The 22,863-nt window shown below is 38.0% G+C and overlaps 1 protein-coding gene across 27 annotated transcripts in view; it reads right to left on the bottom strand.

The window, feature by feature from the left end:
- Positions 1–22,863, bottom strand: part of cdc42bpaa (CDC42 binding protein kinase alpha (DMPK-like) a) — a 165,583-nt gene that overhangs the window by 9,936 nt on the left and 132,784 nt on the right. For 14 of the 27 annotated variants that reach the window (XM_087289744.1, XM_087289749.1, XM_087289746.1 and 11 more), the window contains 6 exons: positions 19,685–19,782; positions 19,452–19,536; positions 15,463–15,586; positions 11,423–11,540; positions 1,869–1,986; positions 784–944 (listed from right to left, as the gene is read on the bottom strand). In XM_087289744.1, coding sequence (XP_087145870.1) covers positions 784–944; positions 1,869–1,986; positions 11,423–11,540; positions 15,463–15,586; positions 19,452–19,536; positions 19,685–19,782 — 704 coding nt within the window. Of the gene's footprint in view, positions 1–783; positions 945–1,868; positions 1,987–8,387; positions 8,571–11,422; positions 11,541–15,462; positions 15,587–19,451; positions 19,537–19,684; positions 19,783–22,863 lie in introns of all 27 variants that reach the window. The other 13 variants (XM_087289731.1, XM_087289736.1, XM_087289732.1 and 10 more) reach the window with 1 other exon arrangement.

The raw sequence follows: 22,863 nt of genomic DNA, 5'->3' as shown, positions 1-22,863 counted from the left end.
TTCACGCATAGTTTGTGAATGAACAGACTTGTGTGTACTTGTTGCAGATGCAATCATGAGGCTTTTTTGCGTCAAGTTTAGAGTAATCAGTCAGAGAACAGGAGAAACTGCATTACTTCGATCATTTTAATATAGCATATTAATAAAGTAACAAAATTCTAGTATAATATTGAGGGTTACTTTTAAGCTATCTCACGGCACATATGCAGGATCGCTGAGGCCCACTAGTGGGCCACAGACCATCGGTTGAGAATCCCTGATCTAAGATGACTTGGCAGATCCTGGATCTTTTAATCTTGATAACTAATCTCTGGCTACTTTAGTTCTTCAAACAATTTCGTGAATCAAATTAAAACATCTGGATTAACTGATCTGAGATTGCTGTGCGTGTTGTGAAGGACAAATCTATCGAGCCACAAAATCATGATTGGCCCTGAACTTCTGCAGAGCATCAAATCACCTGTCAAAACATGTGCATGACTCCCATAACGTATTATTTCTTTTAAATAATAATAATAATAATAATAATATTGGCCATGTCTATTATCATACAGAAATTGTCCTAAAGCTGGATCGGTACCTTAAAATAGTACGCATTTGTATCTAAAAAGTACATAATAATATATATTCTTTTTGAACCCTTTATTTCTAAGTGTAGATTAAATTATTTTGTTTATAATTTTTTTAAATTACTTAATCCACGTCCAAAGAACAGATCCCTGATTTTGTTTGTTTTTGGTCATAAGTGAATATCTGAAAAAAGCAGAAAGTTCAAGCGCTGACCTCTCTGTCGAACTGGGAGAGGGGGGCATCACCACCGCAGTCCATGCCCCCTCCGGATGACAGAGAGCCATCAGATGGTGATGTCATCTGCCGTTTGGTGGAACCATAGTTGCCGACAGAAAAGTCCCGTCTCAGTGCGCTGCCGTTTTGAGAGGAGGAGCCTGGGATGTGGAACACATTTGCATATCATTTGTAAATTCCACAAAAAAAAAAAAAAAAAGTAAAATTAACAGCAGAATATTGATTTATTAGTTCGTAATGGGGCGTTCACACTAGTTTAAATAAAGAAGACAGATTAATTTTGAGTTAACTCGCTTCATGAAATTTACTTCACAATAGACACAGATTTGCATCACAGATTTGCATCATGGGTAGTGCTTCTGTCTGCCTGATGACTCTAGAGAGGGTAACTGTGCTTTATGTGCTTTAGGAATGTTAGAAAAATAGCATAGATTTGTTCTGTGCCGTGTCTAAGTCCACTTGAAATTTAAGACAGCTTTAAAGTTTGAAAGTTCAAATAAAAGTTTCAAAGACAGTTTGAAAGTTCAAAAAAACAAAAAACAAAGACAGTTTTAAAGTTCAAACAAAAGTTTTAAAGACAGTTTGAACATTCCAAGCATATTTAAAAGATAAAAAGTTCAACTTCCAAAGAGTCTGAAAACAAATTTAAAAGATTGATGTTCAAAAGAAAGATTAAAGGTTTAAAATGTAAAAATATATTCTAAAACAAAAAACTTCGAAGTTTGAAAAATAATGTTTGAAAGAAATAATGTTTTAAACTCGTTATAAACTATTCAATTTGCCCTTAGCAACAAAAAGCCATATATATACTTTCAATATATATATATATATATATATATATATATATATATATATATATATATATATATATATATGACCCGTCCCAGAATTTATCTTTTTGGGGCATGTTTCTGTAAAACATGTTATTTGACTTGACTTCTTAAATTTAAATTTTTCTACAAAGTTAATAAATATTCTTCCTTAAAATCCTTAATTTTAGAAATACCTTCTTTCTCATTCATATCCATAACTCTCTGCATGTGAATGGATGTTTGTGCACTCACGTGTGCCAAGGCCGCTACTGGCGCTCATAGATCGGCCTGGTTCAGGCCTGGTCCTGCTGATGGAGGGGATGCTGACAGATGCTCCCAGAACACCGCGGCTCTCCTGAGAGCGCATGTTCTGTACGATACAACACACAATGATCAGAAAACACCTTAGGCTTTTTAATATAATCAAACAATAAATAAAAGCACAACAATGGCACTAAACATGATACAATGACATGATAAACAATATACCGTTGATGGTAAAACTATTCAACTTTTTGTGAAATTTTTATTCTTTTTCAAATATTTCCCAAGTGATGTTTAACAGTATTTTTTTCTTCTGGAGAAAAACAGCCTTTTTTTCTTCTTTTTCAATTGTCTACAGAACAAACTACTGTTATAAATTAACTTGCGTTAACCTAGTTAGGCCTTTAAATGTCACTTTAAGCTGAATACTCTTACTCTGAATATTCTTTGTTCTCTATTTCCACCTTGGGGATACTCATCCTGAGGCCTCTAGAGATTGTGCAGCACCATTAATGTGATGCAAGATGTGTGAAGAGATAACGCCAACCATAGAGGACCTCTAGAGGTATCCATAATCCTGGACCAGGCAGTATCCTGAGCAGATGCTGTGGTGGTCATGGAGAATTGGAGAGCATGAGACTGATTTCTGAAAGACCCCAGTGACCAGAGGTGAAATAGTCGTGGCCAACTGAGCCTGGTTTCTCTCTAGGTTTTTTTTTCTTTCCTTTAATCAATTAGTGAAGTTTGTTTCTCACAACTGTCGCCATTGTCTTGCTTGGTTTGGGACTTGGAGCTGCGCATCGATGGATTTTGCTCTTCAGTGTTTCAGCAGTGAAAATTAAACCACACTGAACTGAACCTCAACTCTGAAAACTGGACTGACACAGTTTCAATTTACTAGAACTTCTATGTTAAGCTGCTTTGACACAATCTACATTGTAAAAGCGCTATATGAACAAACATGAATTGAATTGAATACTACTATCTGGCAAAATAAATAGTAAAATAGAAAATATATTGGTTATTAGAAATGAATCACCCAAACTATGGATTTTCCAATACTGGTACCATGTACAGATTCCTTGTCATAGTGATCAGCCGATATTGAGTACCAATTCTGATGCTTCAAGCTGTATAATGCACGAAGCACATTTTCCCTCTAAGTACGATACCTAAGTGAAGATCTTTCATTACCTAAGAGAATAAATGAAGGATGTTGCATACAATCCCTTAAACATACCTCTTGCGATCTATTCTCTTGCTCATTCACTCTAGTTGTCATGATCTGCAGGGTTTTTTAACTAATTTGCAGTCATCACAGAGCCGGTATGAATATGTGGGAGACTCGCTGAGCTTCTGGGAGAGGTCATACGGTTTGGTGAGACACTTGATATAGCCGATCGCTCTGCTTGTGTCACAGCAGCTTAACACATTGAATATACAATGGTTGCGACAAAGAGACCATCAATCGCACGAGTCACGCCAATAAACTGTAAAAACAGAGGTCACAGCGCATTTGTATGTATTTTAGCTGCTATGCTTTACCTCCTCATGTGTTGTAGCTGCTTTATGTATAACTCGGTGTGCACGTGCATCTTCCTCTGCTTGTAAACTCAAACACTTGCGATCACTTCATGAGATCAGCCAGATCAGCAAGTACCAATCGAGACATTAAATGGGATTATCGGCCGATACCTACCTCCAAGTCGCGCCAACAAACCGTAAAAACGAAGGTCGCACCGCATCTGTATGTATTTTAGCTGCTATTATTTACCTCCTCATGTGTTGTAGCTGCTTTATGTATAACTTGGTGTGCACGTGCATCTTCCTCTGCTTGTAAACTCAAACACTTGCGATCGCTTCATGAGATTAGCCAGATCAGCAAGTACCAATTGAGTCATTAAATGGGATTATCGGCCGATACCGACCTCCAAGTCGCGCCAACAAACCGTATTAACGAAGGTCGCACCGCATCTGTATGTATCTTAGCTGCTATCATTTACCTCCTCACGTGTTGTAGCTGCTTTATGTATAACTCGGCGTGCACGTGCATCTGCCTCTGTTTGTAAACTCAAACAAACACTTGCGATCGCTTCATGAGATCGGCCAGATCAGCAAGTACCGATCGAGTCATTAAATGGGATTATCGGCCGATACTGACTTCCAAGTCGCGCTAACAAACCGTATAAACGAAGGTCGCACCGCATCTGTATGTTTGTTAGCTGCTATCCTTTACCTCCTCACGTGTTGTAGCTGCTTTATGTATAACTCGGTGTGCACGTGCATCTTCCTCTGCTTGTAAACTCAAACAAACACTTGCGATCGCTTCATGAGATCAGCCAGATCAGCAAGTACCAATCGAGTCATTAAATGGGATTATCGGCCGATACCGACCTCCAAGTCATGCCAACAAACCGTAAAAACTAAGGTCGCACCGCATCTGTATGTATTTTAGCTGCTATTATTTACCTCCTCATGTGTTGTAGCTGCTTTATGTATAACTCGGTGTGCACGATCATCTTCCTCTGCTTGTAAACTCAAACAAACACTTGCGATTGCTACATGAGATCAGCCAAATTAGCAAGTACCGGTCGAGTCATTAAATGGGATTATCGGCCGATACTGACCTCCAAGTCCGCCAACAAACCGTAAAAACGAAGGTCGCACCGCATCTGTATGTATTTTAGCTGCTATTATTTACCTCCTCATGTGTTGTAGCTGCTTTATGTATAACTCGGTGTGCACGTGCATCTTCCTCTGCTTGTAAACTCAAACAAACACTTGCAATCGCTTCATGAGATCAGCCAGATCAGCAAGTACCAATCGAGACATTAAATGGGATTATCGGCCGATACCGACCTCCAAGTCACGCCAACAAACCATATAAACGAAGGTCGCACCGCATCTGTATGTATTTTAGCTGCTATGCTTTACCTCCTCACGTGTTGTAGCTGCTTTATGTATAACTCGGCGTGCACGTGCATCTTCCTCTGTTTGTAAACTCAAACAAACACTTGCGATCGCTTCATGAGATCAGCCAGATCAGCAAGTACCAATCGAGTCATTAAATGGGATTATCGGCCGATACTGACTTCCAAGTCGCGCTAACAAACCGTATAAACGAAGGTCGCACCGCATCTGTATGTTTGTTAGCTGCTATCCTTTACCTCATCACGTGTTGTAGCTGCTTTATGTATAACTCGGTGTGCACGTGCATCTTCCTCTGCTTGTAAACTTAAACATTTGCGATCGCTACATGAGATCGGCCAAATTAGCAAGTACCGGTCGAGTCATTAAATGGGATTATCGGCCGATACTGACCTCCAAGTCCGCCAACAAACCGTAAAAACGAAGGTCGCACCGCATCTGTATGTATTTTAGCTGCTATTATTTACCTCCTCACGTGTTGTAGCTGCTTTATGTATAACTCGGCGTGCACGTGCATCTTCCTCTGTTTGTAAACTCAAACAAACACTTGCGATCGCTTCATGAGATCAGCCAGATCAGCAAGTACCAATCGAGTCATTAAATGGGATTATCGGCCGATACTGACTTCCAAGTCGCGCTAACAAACCGTATAAACGAAGGTCGCACCGCATCTGTATGTTTGTTAGCTGCTATCCTTTACCTCCTCACGTGTTGTAGCTGCTTTATGTATAACTCGGTGTGCACGTGCATCTTCCTCTGTTTGTAAACTCAAACAAACACTTGCGATTGCTACATGAGATCGGCCAAATTAGCAAGTACCGGTCGAGTCATTAAATGGGATTATCGGCCGATACCGACCTCCAAGTCCACCAACAAACCGTAAAAACGAAGGTCGCACCGCATCTGTATGTATTTTAGCTGCTATTATTTACCTCCTCATGTGTTGTAGCTGCTTTATGTATAACTCGGTGTGCACGTGCATCTTCCTCTGCTTGTAAACTCAAACAAACACTTGCAATCGCTTCATGAGATCAGCCAGATCAGCAAGTACCAATCGAGTCATTAAATGGGATTATCGGCCGATACCGACCTCCAAGTCATGCCAACAAACCGTAAAAACTAAGGTCGCACCGCATCTGTATGTATTTTAGCTGCTATTATTTACCTCCTCATGTGTTGTAGCTGCTTTATGTATAACTCGGTGTGCACAAGCATCTTCCTCTGCTTGTAAACTCAAACAAACACTTGCGATTGCTACATGAGATCAGCCAAATTAGCAAGTACCGGTCGAGTCATTAAATGGGATTATCGGCCGATACTGACCTCCAAGTCCGCCAACAAACCGTAAAAACGAAGGTCGCACCGCATCTGTATGTATTTTAGCTGCTATTATTTACCTCCTCATGTGTTGTAGCTGCTTTATGTATAACTCGGTGTGCACGTGCATCTTCCTCTGCTTGTAAACTCAAACAAACACTTGCAATCGCTTCATGAGATCAGCAAGTACCAATCGAGACATTAAATGGGATTATCGGCCGATACCGACCTCCAAGTCACGCCAACAAACCATATAAACGAAGGTCGCACCGCATCTGTATGTATTTTAGCTGCTATGCTTTACCTCCTCACGTGTTGTAGCTGCTTTATGTATAACTCGGCGTGCACGTGCATCTTCCTCTGTTTGTAAACTCAAACAAACACTTGCGATCGCTTCATGAGATCAGCCAGATCAGCAAGTACCAATCGAGTCATTAAATGGGATTATCGGCCGATACTGACTTCCAAGTCGCGCTAACAAACCGTATAAACGAAGGTCGCACCGCATCTGTATGTTTGTTAGCTGCTATCCTTTACCTCATCACGTGTTGTAGCTGCTTTATGTATAACTCGGTGTGCACGTGCATCTTCCTCTGCTTGTAAACTTAAACATTTGCGATCGCTACATGAGATCGGCCAAATTAGCAAGTACCGGTCGAGTCATTAAATGGGATTATCGGCCGATACTGACCTCCAAGTCCGCCAACAAACCGTAAAAACGAAGGTCGCACCGCATCTGTATGTATTTTAGCTGCTATTATTTACCTCCTCACGTGTTGTAGCTGCTTTATGTATAACTCGGCGTGCACGTGCATCTTCCTCTGTTTGTAAACTCAAACAAACACTTGCGATCGCTTCATGAGATCAGCCAGATCAGCAAGTACCAATCGAGTCATTAAATGGGATTATCGGCCGATACTGACTTCCAAGTCGCGCTAACAAACCGTATAAACGAAGGTCGCACCGCATCTGTATGTTTGTTAGCTGCTATCCTTTACCTCATCACGTGTTGTAGCTGCTTTATGTATAACTCGGTGTGCACGTGCATCTTCCTCTGCTTGTAAACTTAAACATTTGCGATCGCTACATGAGATCGGCCAAATTAGCAAGTACCGGTCGAGTCATTAAATGGGATTATCGGCCGATACTGACCTCCAAGTCGCACCAACAAACTGTAAAAACGAAGGTCGCACCGCATCTGTATGTATTTTAGCTGCTATCATTTACCTCCTCATGTGTTGTAGCTGCTTTATGTATAACTCGGTGTGCACGTGCATCTTCTTCTGCTTGTAAACTCAAACAAACACTTGCGATTGCTACATGAGATCGGCCAAATTAGCAAGTACCGGTCGAGTCATTAAATGGGATTATCGGCCGATACTGACCTCCAAGTCCGCCAACAAACCGTAAAAACGAAGGTCGCACCGCATCTGTATGTATTTTAGCTGCTATTATTTACCTCCTCACGTGTTGTAGCTGCTTTATGTATAACTCGGTGTGCACGTGCATCTTCCTCTGCTTGTAAACTCAAACACTTGCAATCGCTACATGAGATCGGCCAAATTAGCAAGTACCGGTCGAGTCATTAAATGGGATTATCGGTCGATACTGACCTCCAAGTCGCACCAACAAACCGTAAAAACGAAGGTTGCACCGCATCTGTATGTATTTTAGCTGCTATCATTTACCTCCTCATGTGTTGTAGCTGCTTTATGTATAACTCGGTGTGCACGTGCATCTTCTTCTGCTTGTAAACTCAAACAAACACTTGCGATCCCTTCATGAGATCAGCCATATCAGCAAGTACCAATCGAGTCATTAAAAGGGATTATCGGCCGATACCGATCACCGCAGATCGATTGGAGCATCCCTAACTAAAACTATTATGTTTAGAAATGTGTTGAATCTCTGTTAAACAGCACTTGGGAAATATATACATTTAGCAGGAGGGCTAATCATTTTCATTTTAACTGCACACACAAATCACAAATGAAAAAAAGTCAAGCAACACTACCTAAAATGCCTTGTTAACTTGTTCTTTGAGCGTTTAAATATAATTTTAATGCTTAAATCTAAAATGAAATAAATAATTGTAGAGATGATACAGCATGCAGAGAAAAGACAGATTGTAAGTCGGGCATAATTGAACTGTGATGCAGCGAGATGGTCTGCGGTGTGAAAGTGAGCTAATGCATGTGGGCATAAACGGATTCTCTTCAGAGGGAGCAGATGGAGTGTTTCTGTGCGTCTCTCTGGTCCTACCAGAGAGCAGATGGAGGCAGGGGTCCCGGGGGCGGAGCTGAGGGACAGGGAGTGGGAGGAGATGGGGGAGGAGTCCTGGGACAGGAAGTTGTCCGCAGAGGTGATGGTCATGTGATAGACATGCTCAAAGCTGGTAGGGGAGGAGATGAGGTGCAGACGAGGAGAGGGAAGAGGAGAACCGGGCTACAGCCAGAAAAACCCAAAAGAAGAGGAGAAATGAAGGAGAAATGAAAAAATATAGACGCATGCAAAAGTTTACGGTGCAATAATGCTATGAAAAGTGAACATGAAGAGCTGAAGTCATTAAAAAGACGATATGAAAGCAAAATTGGACTTTAAATAGCTGAGTTTATATGGACTAATGATTATGCATTTGTAAAAAAGAGTTATAAACCCAATAGAGGAGGAGAAATGAAAAGTATAGATGCATGCAAAACTTTACTGTGCTATGAAAAGGAGCATAAGGAGCTGAAGTCATTTAAAAAACAATATGAAACCAAAATTGGCCTTGTTTACTTCATAAATAGCTGAGTTTACATGGATTCATGATTAGGGATTTGTAATAAGAGTTATAAACCTAATAGCAGGGGAGAAATGAAAAATATAGATGCATGCAAAAGTTTACTGTGCTGGAATGCTTTGAAAAGTGAACATGAAGAGCCATTGTCAAGTCATTAAAAAGACAATATGAAACCAAAACTGGCCTTATTTACTTTAAAAATAGCTGAGTTTATATGGACTAATGATTATGCGTTTGTTATAAGGGTTATAACCCCAAGAGAGGAGTAGAAATTAAAAATATAGATGCATGTAAAAAGCGAACATGAAGAGCTGAAGTCATTGAAAAGATAATACGAAACTAATATTGGCCTTATTTGCTTCATAAATAGCTGTGTTTACATAGATTGAGGATTGTGCTTTTGTAATAAGACTAACAGCCCATTAATATAAGCAATGTCATGTTTAACCATACGTAGCAATCTGAATGAATTGGTCAAATACTTTTGTTTGTGGAAGTTTAAACAAGTTTAGTGTAATCAACAGGACATGCAAACACTTGATTTTTTGGGGGGATTTCTCAGATTAAAAACTATTTACATTTTGCTGAGTGTGCTTTTGGGCTTATATCTTGAGCTGGTTTAAGTTTGTATGAAATAAATATGAAAAAAAACTGATTCACTGAATTATTCAAGTAATTTCTTCTTGACCGATTTGAACAAAGAAATTGTTTTAATAAATGATTTTTTTTTTCAAAAAAAGGCAATAATGTATCTAAAATATATAATTCAATATTTACTTCCTGTTTGTTGAAATTTCATATAATCAATATCGCATTATAGATCATACTTGTATTGTATTCAGAAAAAACAGCACTATTAGTGTTACTTAACTACATAAAATCTTATGCTGTAAACATAAAAAATAAAACGGAGCTCTCAGCATAAATGAGTACACCCCTTTCGTAAATGAATATTACTGTCCATTTCTCAATAGATATAGGCAAAATTTTTTGGTGCATACAATCAAAACAGTTTTATTAAACAGGTATATTCATTATAATAAGAGTTTGCTTACCAAATGTTTTTAGGAATAGAAAGACAAAACATTTAAAATCAAACGAGTTACTGCAAAAAAACAAACTACAAAATTTCAATAAAATAGATAAATCTTTATGTTTATTAAATTTGTATTCAAATTTGTTAATTTGTGTGTGTTATTTTTTGTACTCTGATCTTAAGTTTTTTTGTTTGATTAGTTCCAGTTTTGCTTTGGTGCTGACTAATCTAATTTACACTACCTGACAAAAGTCTTGTTGCCTATCCAAATTTTAGGAACGACAAATAATAACTTGTCTTCCAGACGATCATTTGGTATCAGAAGGGCTTATATGAAAGGCAAAGGCCTCTAGATTACACTTATTTTACCAAAAAAAAAATATGATCATGCCTTGATTTTTTTCTTATTTAATTAGGACTGTAAGGTCTGACTTTGTTTAGACAAAAGTCCTCTTACTTAACAGAAATAATGTACAGTATAGAATATAAAGTCATGCTGCAGTGGAGAAAGAATGAATATTGTGTCTGACTCCATCATGAGCTTAGAGGACTGCATCCATACATCTCTGCAATGACTCAAACCACTTAATAATAAAGTCATCTGGAATGGCAAAGAAAGCTTGCTTGCAAGATTTCTTGGATTTATCTTCAGTGCCTCCTCCTCCATCTTACCTCAGACATGCTCAAGTATGGTGACTGGACTGGCCAAGCCTGGAGCACCTTGACCTTCTTTGCTTTCAGGAACTTTGATGTGGAGGCTGAAGTATGAGAAGGAGCGCTATCCTGCTGGAGAATTTGCCCTCTGCTGTGGTTTGTAATGTAATAGGCAGCACAAATGTCTTGATACCTCAGGCTGTTGATGTTGCCATCCACTTTGCAGATCTCTCGCACACCCCATACTGAATATCACCCCAAACCATGATTTTTCCTTCACCAAACTTGACTGCTTTCTTTGAGAATTTTTGGTCCATGTGGGTTCCAGTATGTCTTTTGCAGTATTTGTGATGATTGGGATGCAGTTTAACAGATGATTCATCAGACAAATCAACCTGCTGCCACTTTCCCAAATGATAAACTATCATTTAACTATCACTACTAAGTTATTTTTTGTTGCTCTTATGACTGGGATCGACGACAATACTTTTGTCAGGTGTTGAACATGCATAAACTAATTATTGTAAAGCATCTTATAAACAATATGAATTTAAAAGAGAGATCTGTGAGGGGTGTACTGTGACTCATTTATGTTTATCTTAAATATTTGAGGTATTCTGAAAGATACCATGAAAGTCAAAAGTGGCTTGATGTTGTCTTTTAACCCAGCTCATCTATAAAACTGAAATTACAGCAGTAAAAATAATGAAGAAAAGATGGCTCATGCTCATTAAAAACAGCTCCTAGAAACAGATGGCTGGAGGCGTAGAGAAGCAGGAGAAGAAAATGAGAGGTGACGTTCTCCCTGCTGTTTGCTGCTCCTACCATTGGCAGTTCTTTCAGGATCTGGATCCCATCTCCCGGACCCATATGAACCACATGGTTGAAGTTAGTTGGGTTTGAAATCAACTTATTCCTTATTTCTGGGTCTCTCAGCATCTCCCTGAAGAGCACAAAAACAATGCAATGAGACCCAGAACACATAATTATAGTCTCAAGACTAAAATACTGCAAACATCAAAATTAGATCACAATTAAAGGCTTTTTTCACTGTGCTTTAAGGGTTTGAAAATGTTGTCATCACATACTCATCCCCCTGTTGTTCTAAATCTTTAAAGAGATAGTTGAATAAAAATGTCAATTCTATCATCATTTGCTCACTGTTTACTTGTTCAAAAAATATTTGAGAGATATCTTCTGTTAATATATAGAAATCTTTAAAATGCTGGTACCCATTGACATCCATAGCATTTTATTTTCTACTAAGGAAGTCGATGGGGGCCTTTGTGTTCAAGAAGATATTTTGAAGAATGCTGGAACCTGTGGACTTCCATAGTTGTTGTAATAAAAAAATAATACAATGGAAGTGAATAGATTTCATCAATCAGGATTTTTGAAATATTTTCTTTGGTGTTCAACAGAAAAAAGAAACTCATAATAGTTTTAAGCCAAAAGACGAAGGTCATTTTAATTTTCGCATATCATTAAAATAACAATTGTCCAAACTGATTTAACATACTAACCCTCATGTTGTTCTAAAGGGATAGTTCACCCGATAATGACAATTCTAGCACCATTTACCCACCGTTTACTTATTCAAAACCTTTTAGAGATACATTTTGTTGTATCTCTAGGATGTGAATGGGTGCAAGCAACTAGCATTCTTCAAAATATCTTCTTTTCTGTTATGAACATTCTCGGGATTTAGTATGGTAATGAATATGTATATGGCAATGTTGACGTATTTGGTCTTGGCGGTATAGATCTGCTACGCTGCCTCTGCTGCTGTTGTATTGATTATTATGCCAGAGCGAGTACCGATATCTGCTACTGCCAGTATATACACAGACATACCGTCTGAGAATATAACATGCTGCTGCTGCAAACATAATATATATGTAACCTCCGTAGCAGATTTAAACACAGGTGGAGCTGGGGTGGAAGAGGGTCTCCGAAATTGTGCTGCAGCTTAACAGTGTAAAACGACGCGGAGCATTTAAACTGATGAGGAGCAATCTCATGGTTGCCGAGATGACAGCAACCAATCTTCTGCATCACGTAGTTAATGACGCAGAGATTAAGTGAACCTATTAGCATGCGTGCGCATATAGTTTCATGGGGGAAATTTCACTTGTGTTCAACGGATGAAAGAAAGTCATAAAAATTTGAAACCACAAGAGGGAGAATAAATGATTACATTTTTTTATTTATTCATCTGTTTAAATCTTGCATTTGCCTTTGAAACACAATTTAAGTTGTTTTAAACTAAATTTGAAACGTTTCTGTACCTACATTGCAAGTCTATTCATTCAAGCATCTGAACTGAGTGGTTTAATCAAAGTCTTCTGTAAAGACGCAATATCTTTAAGGAGATTTAATCTATTTATTTACATAGAAACAATGACCTACTATATATTTATTTCAGAGGTGGGAGTAAGTCACACATGTGCAAGTCACAAGCAAGTCTCGAGTCATAACCATCAAGTCTCAAGCAAGTCAAGTCAATTTTTGTCAGACTCAAGTTTCAGTGTTGTATGTAATGCAATATATATATAACAACAGGTATTTATTTAACAAAAACAAGTTATTTCGAATAATTTAACTCAAGTCCAAGTCAAGTCTCAAGTCATGACAGTCAAGTCCAAGTCAAGTCGAGTCTTTTTTGGATATTTGTCAAGCAAGTCTCAAGTCCTAAATTTTGCGACCTAAATCTGACTTAAGTCAAGTCATGTAACTTGAATCCCCCATCTCTATATATATATATTATATTATTATTATTATTATATATTTTTAATCTTTTTACGCAAAACTAATAGCCCAAGGCTATCCCAAGGCTATTATGTTTTACTGTCGGGCTACCAACCCCACCAACCGGACTATCTTAATGGGTGGAAATATATATTTCAATGCTTTTGTATTCTCTCATAAATTGTGTAATATTTTGTATAGTATTTTCATGCATCTAGGAACCACTATCAATATGTCTTTGAATTTGTATTTGTGCTAACTGGTGTTGTCAAAAGAGCTGGTACTTCGGTATCAAGTTAAAAAAAGAAAAAAAAAGAAAAAAAAACGTAGGCCTAAAAGGGTTCTACACAATTTTTTATTTTATTTTTTTGGCAAAAACCTGGAAAAAGAACTGTGTAACAATAAAATAAATACAATAAATATTATTATTATTATTAAATAATGTTTATATTATTAATAGCAAAATAATAAAATAAATTTTAAAAAGTAAATAAAATGTGGTTATATTCAAAAATATACATATATGCAGCCAATAATAGATGCATTTTTAATTTTATTTAGCAAATGTATGGATTTCTTTTTAATTAGTAAATAATATCTTTTCAATTCTGGCTACTTGAATTTATTTCGTGCTACCAAAAACTGAGGAGTGCCAGCCAGAAAGGCTATCAGGGATTTGGAAATTTTGCGAGCCCTGAGTTATGGACATTCAGAAGCAGAGTTGTTGGTGAATAGACTTTCAATGTAGGGAAAGAATTCATACAGTGCATCCAAAATCACATATTTCCCTACAATATAGTGTGAGCCAAGTAGTATGTCTGAATCCATAGTATTCAAAGAACCACATTCTAAAGGTACCCGGAAGATCAACTACTTCTGGCGAGATTCTGAAGTACACATCTAATTTACACTTTACTATCCCATAAGGCAACAAGAGAATTTATGAATGAGAGTGAAGCACTCTTCTAATGGTGGTGAAGTAAATTCCAAAATAAAATCAAGTACACACATGAGTAGTATCCGATTATGGACACAGTTATATTTTATTAAAGCCTCCAAGTGTTCTGAAGATAAACGCAAGTCTTATGAGCTGAGATTAGCATGATAATTAAGTAAATGATGACAATTTGGGATGAACTAACCCTTAATTCTGGATTCTCGAACAACAAATCTAACAACTTTTTTACTTCCTTAAATATTTTGTAACACTTTACAATGTTATCATTTCATGCTAGTTAATGCATTTACTAACATTATCAAATAATAAACAATACATTTATAACTGCTTATGTTCATATTTGTTAACATTATTTGCACATTCTTAGTTCATGTTGGGGGGTCTCTCCACACCACCGTGCAGCATACACTTGGATGATGCAATGGCAGCCACAGGAAAACAGCATCAGTGAACTCACCACACATCAGCACTTTCTGTAGAGTGGAGAGACAGTGATAGCCATGATCGGTAAGGGCCAATGGAGGGATTTTGACCAGGACTACTCAGCATTTTAATGACCACAGAAAGTCAGGACCTCAGTTTAACGTCTCACTCGAAAAACAGTGCTCACTGACAGTACAGTGTCCCCTTCACTTTACTGGGGCATTTGAACTCACACAAAGCACAGGTTGAGAGCCCCTGTCAGCCGCTCTAACACCACTTACAACAGCAACCTAGTTTTTCCATGTGGTCTCCCATCCAGGTACTGACCAGGCTCAGGCCTGCTAAGCTTCAGTGAGTAATCGGTCTTGGGCTGCAGGGTGACATAGCTGTGGCACAACATTAACTTACATTAACTACTGAAACCTTATTGTAAAGTGTGACCCAATATTCAAATGTTTTTCACAAAAGTGTTCACATGCTGTTTGGGTTGCAGAAAGTTGTCAAAATTTAAAACAGCCATCATAAATATGACCTCACGAATATATGCAAATAACAATATCTAACCAGGTTTTGAAATCATCAAACCTAGAATAAATGTATGAACTAAATACAATAATTAAGGATCCATTCCAGATATGAAACGAATGGCATTGTCTCAGTGTTTAATATGGCTCAAATGTACAATATTAGAAGTGAAAAGCTCATTATGGTTGTAGTTGTGAGGTTTGAGCATCACCTCCTCTGCAGAACTCTCTCCTCCTCCGGTATGCGGAAAGAAAAGCGGCGTTTGCTCGCCGTACTGCGCACCATCTGTTTGCGACTGTTGTCAGATGTCTCTGGCACCACCAGCTCATCTCCCTCTGCACATCATTACACAGTACACAAAGCATTACACACATTACACAACACATTAAACAGCATGAAAAGACAGAACAACAAGCTACTCCATTAGGAAGTACAACTGAGCTGCGTTATACATGCGTGAGTTTACAAAACGATTCAATAGATTCTTATAACAATACCTGACCCTTTCTGTTTTTAATAAATGTACTTAAAAGGGTACTTGAACCAAAAATGTATTCAGCCTTCACTTGTTTAAAATCAATTTGATGTTCTTTTTTCTGTTGAACACAAAAGAAGATATTTTGAAGAATGCTGGTTGTTGGAACCCATTAGCTGCATCTCATTTCAGAGGCTGCATCCTCCGAAGGATGCAGACTTCAAAGGTGAGTACTACGAAATTCACAGAGACCCAACTGAGTGTTTTGAAATGAGACGATCTAGCCTACAAAGGACAAATCTCATCACCTAGCACTCGTAACAGCTGCTGTTAGTAAGCGCTAAAAAATTTGTATTGACTTTTTTTAAAGTGATTTTAAAACTTATTTTAAGCAATTTAAAGGCAAAACAAGGTTTATTAAAGCTGGAAATATATTTCCTTTGATCCATGCATGTACACATAAACATGTAAACTGTCTATAAAATCACTCTTTCGTGAGACATGTCAAACCCTTTTAGTTTTTTAACATGTGTTTACAAATCCATGTAAAATAAACCTAATTCATACATTTAATCCTTAAAATGTTTTCTTTTAAAAGTGTCCTGCCGTTTTCATCGCGCAATAAATCTCGGTACGTTCGAGGCCACGAAGAACCCACCGGTTGTGTCCTTCATTACCTGGGAAACGAAAGACGCATTTAGAGGCTGCGTTTGAAGGAGCCTTCAATTTTTTTTTTAAATGAGACAGATTTGACGCAGCACACTTCGAATGCATCATCTGGAGGATGCAGCCTTTGAAATGAGACACAGCTATTGACTTCAACAGTTGTTGTAATTTTAAAAAATGCTATGGAAGTCAATAAGTTCCACCAAAGAGCTTAGAATGACCAAGAGGCGACACTCAATAGACATTCAACAGCTGTTGCAACAGCAGCGTCAAGCAACAGCCCCGGATTCCGCCATTTGGAAGTAAAAGAGGTCGGCTGTCTGGATCTTATTGCTATCGCGATGGCAAGCAGCTGCTTTGTTTTTTTATTTATTTATTTTAAAAGTGCATTTAAGCTGAGATACAAGATACTGTTGTTCTATTGCAGTGGTTCTCAAAGTGGGGGTCGGGACCCACCGAGGGGTCGCTGGGCAATGAAGGGGGGTCGCCTGGTGATTTCCAAAAATCTATTTATTTTTATTAAACCATAAGAATTAACATATTTTATCCATAACTATACTGAAAATAAAAATAGTCATTTATAGTTACTATATACTATATAGTTACTATAGTAGCTTATAGTTAATAGTTCTATTGGATTGCGACCCCTGGGGTAATTACATTATATGAAAGGCAGCAATAGCGTCAGATGCATTTTGATTTTATAACATCAGGTTATACTTTCTGGCACATTTAAAGCACTGACACAAATTTAATTGGTGTGTCTGCGTCATTGCATGCAAGGTTTCTGTATTTATAACCACCTCATAGGATATTGGGGGTCGCGAGTCACTGGCATTGTTATTTTGGGGGTCGCGGGCTGAAAAGTTTGGGAACCCCTGTTCTATTGGAATTTTCATTCCAAAATGCCCGCTGCGCCATCTAGTGGCTGTTTCCCAAATCGCACTAGAGTGTCACTTCTTGTTCATTCTAAAGGCTGATTTATATTTCTGCGTCAAACACTGGCGTATGCTACAGCGCTGACGCATAGCCCATCGCCGTGGCCGTCGCCGTCACTGACGTGCACCTCTCAAAAATTGTAACTACACGTCGCCACAACGCGTAGCGCAAGCTCTGTGATTGGTCGGCTTGATAGCGCCGACGAGTCTGGGCGGGACCGAGAGCCGCGCGAACGGCGTGAGCGATTGTTTACAAGTGTGGAGTCCCGTGGAGGAGCTCCGGATGGAAAGTTTTGTTCTGTGTTTACCTCATGGTTAAAGTTGTTGCACGTCCGCCGGTTCCTGCCTCAAAATGAGCGAGTTTGAGTCACTTGTACATCCAGGAAGTGTTCAGAATAGCAAAACAGAAGCGAAGAAACTCGACACAGAGGAACATTAACACCTCACTGCCCACTAGCGTTTCGGAAGTGTTAATGCAGACCAACAGAGACAGCACACAGAAGTATAAATGCACAGCTGCGCGCGTTGCCTGCGCCGTGAGTTGCGCCGGTCACTTGACGCAGAAGTATAAACCAGGCTTAAGCTCTTTGGTTCCACCGACCAGGATTATACACAATATTTTCTTCTGTGTTCAACAGAAAAAAGAAACTCAGAAAACTTTAAAGCCATGTGAGATAGGTACTTTTAATTTTCAGATATCATTAAGAAACAATGAATAATTTATACTCGATTAAATTGTTTTGCCGTTAAATCAAGCGGCAACATCCCGCTCTCCCTCGTGAAGCTAATACAGAAGTAACTGAAACTGCAATTCATCGAGATTCCACTAGGTCTGGCTCCAAATAAGAGCACATTTTTTTTGTTTTGTTTTATGTGGCTTTACACAGTTTACTGTCTGTTGGAATTATTATTTTTTACAATGATCAGATGATATGGCATGCTGTGCACTTAATTGTGATCACAAACCGTTTAAGTTGCCACCATTTCCCAAGTAAGTGAAATTCTTACATACCATATGTATAAATGTATTTGATATATTTAAGATCATTTATCATTTTTATTTTTCTTTAGACCTGTAAAGCACTCCAGAATCTGACAGACTGATCAGCTGAAGGCTTTACAACTGTCGTCTGAAACACTGTCATTCAGTGTTATGCCTGGATTTCATCAATAGCCTTGCATTTACTAACACAGACTATATTTGTAGTATTTGGAAGTAATTAGCATTTTACTCCTATACAAAAACTTCATAAAAACAATGCTTAGTGGCTCGATCTATTACAGCAGGGTTTTTACAAGACTAAACACTTTAATGATATAGTGTACAACCAAGCACATGTGGTCAGAACACAAACGAGTCACAGGTAGTTAAGTATTAAACGTTTCTCCCAAAGAAATGCCTGTTTAAGCAAAATGCTAGCAGGTATCTGTAGCTCGGCTCATGTTCCGCCTCTTTGCCCTTTTTTTGGTTACCCCCAGTTGGCGTGATGGTTGGCCACGCTCACTTGTAGCTTAATTAGTGCTTTTCAGAATCCTATGAGTGACGTCACTGATACTACACCCATGTTTTTTAGCCTTTGAGTTTAATCAGCAACTTTAAAGGGGACCTATTATGCAAAAATAACTTTTATAAGGGGTTTAAACACATTGTGTGGCAACTTTGTACATGTTATCAGAGGGCTTGAGCCCTGCCCATTAGTGACGATCTGTCTCTCAGTAGCATAATAGGTTTCTTTTTGAATCTGCCACTATGCTGACACAGTCATTTGTAGCTCGACCAACTCATTTGAATCACTAAAATGGCACAATTAAAACCTAAAAGGTTAGTTTCAAAGAATTATAAAACATTATTTGTGGATTATTTTTAGCTGAAACTTCACATTAACACATTAAGAACACCAAATACTTATTTTCTTATTTCTTATCAAGCAAAAATGGGCATAACAGGGCCCCTTTAAACGAAAACATGACTAACTTTTGTGCTAATAATCAAAATGCATTTGCTTTCACCACCTCTGAAACAACTTTGCTTCTTTTATCATATATTTTCAGCTGAATATTCATAAGTACAGGGCTAGGAATACTGAATATGTGTTGGAGCAGCAGGAGGGAGCATCTGACCTGCTGTCTTGTTCTTGAAGTAGATGAGCCGTACAGTCTCCAGCCCCAGCAGGTTTAGAGAGCCATCAGAGTTCAGTGGATGGACCTGCAATGAAGGAGACACACAGCTCATTAACACTCCGCACTTATTCTCCTACTATTCTCAATTTCATGTCTAGATGAGAAACTCTCTTTGGAACGTGTCTGCATTTGTGTGTTTTTTTCTTTGCTCATAAGGAAAAATAAAAATGTACCTTTTTCAAAGGAATTGTTTGAATCCACTCCATAGTGTTGACATCAAATACATCTACCGCATTCTCACTGTACACTGACAGATAAGGTGCATTATAACCTGCAAGACATAAGCACAATTTTTAAAGGACTTGTGTGGGAATACGTGCAAGGAACAGAAACTTGACCTTTACAAACTAAACTGACTATATACATGGTTTCCGCTACATTCATTCTTCCTTGTGCCACACCAAAATTGATCCCGCTACGGCTACATAACAGCTTTTCATTCAAAACATTCAGTCGTGTTTTTTTTTTTTTTAATAGCGGGTGATAATCGCACCAAAACGTATTAAAAGGTAAGTGAATTATAACAACGCAAACTTTTCTGTAACCGTAGTAGTGCTGTGCGTTATTTGTTTAACCCTTTAAGTTCACATGCTGACAGACTGGCAGACAGGTGTGTGATGCCAGCAAACACGACGTATAGCCGTTTCACTTTACTTCAGGACGCATTAATGCCGCTCTGTAGGTCTATTGGAGACATTCATAAATATTCCTAGCAAATCTAATAAATGTTGGAGACATACTTGTTACATAAAAGCATTAAATCGCACTTCAGCAGCGTTTATTTGAGCGCGCACAAGAAGATCTGAGCTTGAGCAGTGTATATTTGAGAGGAAATCGACGCGCAAGCAAAGAGATCCGCATGCTGTAGGCCAGGGTTATATATATATATATATACAGTATATATAAAGACACAGACAGATGTCAGACTGTTAACTTACTTTTATCATCATTTGCATGAAAGTGCAATTATTTAAAAAAAATAATAATAACAAGTATTTTAATATAACGTTTTTGAAACTAGGATGATGGTTCAATATGAATAGAACAGATCCAAGAACTGTCCATCCCAGTCAAAACAGTCAAAGTTTAGTGGGTCTCATGCTGTCATTAGCCAAAATATCTTGACAAACCACACATAAAGGTCGTGGTTCATCAGCTGGTCCTGTCCACGTAAATCCTAAACTCAAATACTGATCATCATATCGTCGTCTTTTGGGTTTAAGCCCTGAACTTGAAGGCTTTTGTGGCGAGGGGGCGTGGCCGAGAGCCGTGGGAACGGAGTGAGGCCACCGCGTAAGTGGATACACCTGCGGTGCGCACCTGCCTCGGATCCCACGGAAGGAGTTCTGGATCATAAAAGGAGGAACGTGGGCAGAGGAAGCTGAGAGAGGACCAGGCCCAGACATGTTTTACTTTTGCTTTCAGTTTGACGGCAGTCTCCGTGAGGAGCTGCCGTCCGTTTGTTTTGGTTTAGACGGCAGCCTCCATGAGGAGCTGTCGTCACTGTTATTAATAAATCATTTTAAAACTGCGTCGGTTCACCGCCTCCTTCTTCCCGGCGGCCAAAGGGCCTTGAACTTCATTACAGCTTTGAATCGGGGGGAAGAGGGGGGGGGGGTCTCAGAAACCGACCCATTGTATTAGCAGGCATATACCTGTATTGGCGGGCTTGCCAAACAGAAGCGAATTCACAGCTATGGCCTTCTGGGTAAAAAAGGTTTTCTAATATTTGACGTATTATTTTTTTTTTGCTTTGTTTAATTAAAACGTTTAAATATAATAAAAATACATATAATAATTAAACTTCATAATTATATTTTTATTATAATATATTTTTTCCCGCGCCTCCCCTGACATGCTCTGGTGCCCCCCAGGGGAGGCGCGCCTCACACTTTGAAAACCTCTGCTGTAGGCTATTACATAAATGCGATCTCGACTTGTAATACTCCGCTTACGACATTTGTCATTAAAAAACCGCCACAGGAAGTTGGTAGATCTGTGTAAAAAAAGGCCTGTTGCCACAGCTGGAAAAAAACCTAGACAAAACACAGCTTAAGTAAAAAAATTGCTTAAGGGGGCTAAAAATATTGCCTTTGAAACGGTTTTATGTATATATAAGATGTATATAAAAATGTATTTGTAAATATATATATATATATATATATATATATATATATATATATATATATATATATATATATATATATATATATATTAGGGGTGTAATGGATCACGGTTGATCCGTGATTTGCACGGATCACAACCCATGGTTCAGAACACACGTGACCCACGGATTAGGCTAATTTATATATTTTTATGCAGATTAATCCTAAATTTGTAACTATCGCAGAGAGATCTTCCTAATGTCATTCAAATCACATATATGAAAGTTTTTAGGCTTTCCTGTAAAATACAATACCGGAAGTAGTTGTGGTAGGTTATTCAGGGTTTTGTGGGTTTCTTGGGTTATTAAAAGTATTTTCTGCCCCTGCTTGTTTAGCCTGCATAAATACATTTAATGTGAGCTGCACGATTAATCATTAAAAGATCGGGATCCACGCAACATAAATTATAAATGATGGTGATTTGCATATGTTTATTGATCCTTTGAATTTCTGCATTCAAAGCTGTTTAAAAAAACCCTGCAAAAAGTTATTTATTAATTTGAAAAAGTTACAAAACTGTAAAATAGCACAGAAGTACTGGGATAAGAGTTTATAGTTAAGATACAACCACTGATGTTTATGGTAAAGATTAAAATCATCACCAAATGCATTTAACTTGACTCTCAAACCACAAAGTTGTAGGCAGCAATTACATAATTTAACCAATAGGTGGCGACAACCAGCCATCAAAATTATGCCACTGAATAATTCTTTAAAAATGACACATCTAGCAATGAAACATGAAGTTCAATGAGTAAATAACTGAATCATTTATGAAAATGAGACTAAATATAAATATAGGTTGTACAAATTATAATGTTTTAATTTGTCGGCAACAGTACAGAATATTTTACAATTTATTTTTATTCAGCTGATTAATTTATCATTTTATTTTTTATTGAATTACAGTTTCTAAATTCTGTTTGTTAAATCAAAATAATAAATGGAAAGTAAATTACATTTGTCTACTCCCCTTTTTGGCTGATCTGAAAAATGGTCCGATTTGTGACTAAAAAACCCTAATGTCATCTGAAGGGTTAGATTTGTGACCTGTTACACCCCTAATAGGCAAGTTATATAAAAATGTATTATTAAAAATATATACATAATAAAAAAGCTTGAAAAATTCCACATCGATATAGAAGGGCTAATAATCTTGTTTTTAACTGTATACACACACACAAAAC

Source organism: Danio rerio, chromosome 17 (genome assembly GCF_052040795.2).
Source record: "Danio rerio strain M-AB ecotype USA chromosome 17, GRCz13ab, whole genome shotgun sequence".
In the NCBI taxonomy this organism is placed as follows: domain Eukaryota; kingdom Metazoa; phylum Chordata; class Actinopteri; order Cypriniformes; family Danionidae; genus Danio; species Danio rerio.
Note: the sequence above shows the minus strand (reverse complement) of the source record. Positions and strands in the feature narration are given on the sequence as shown.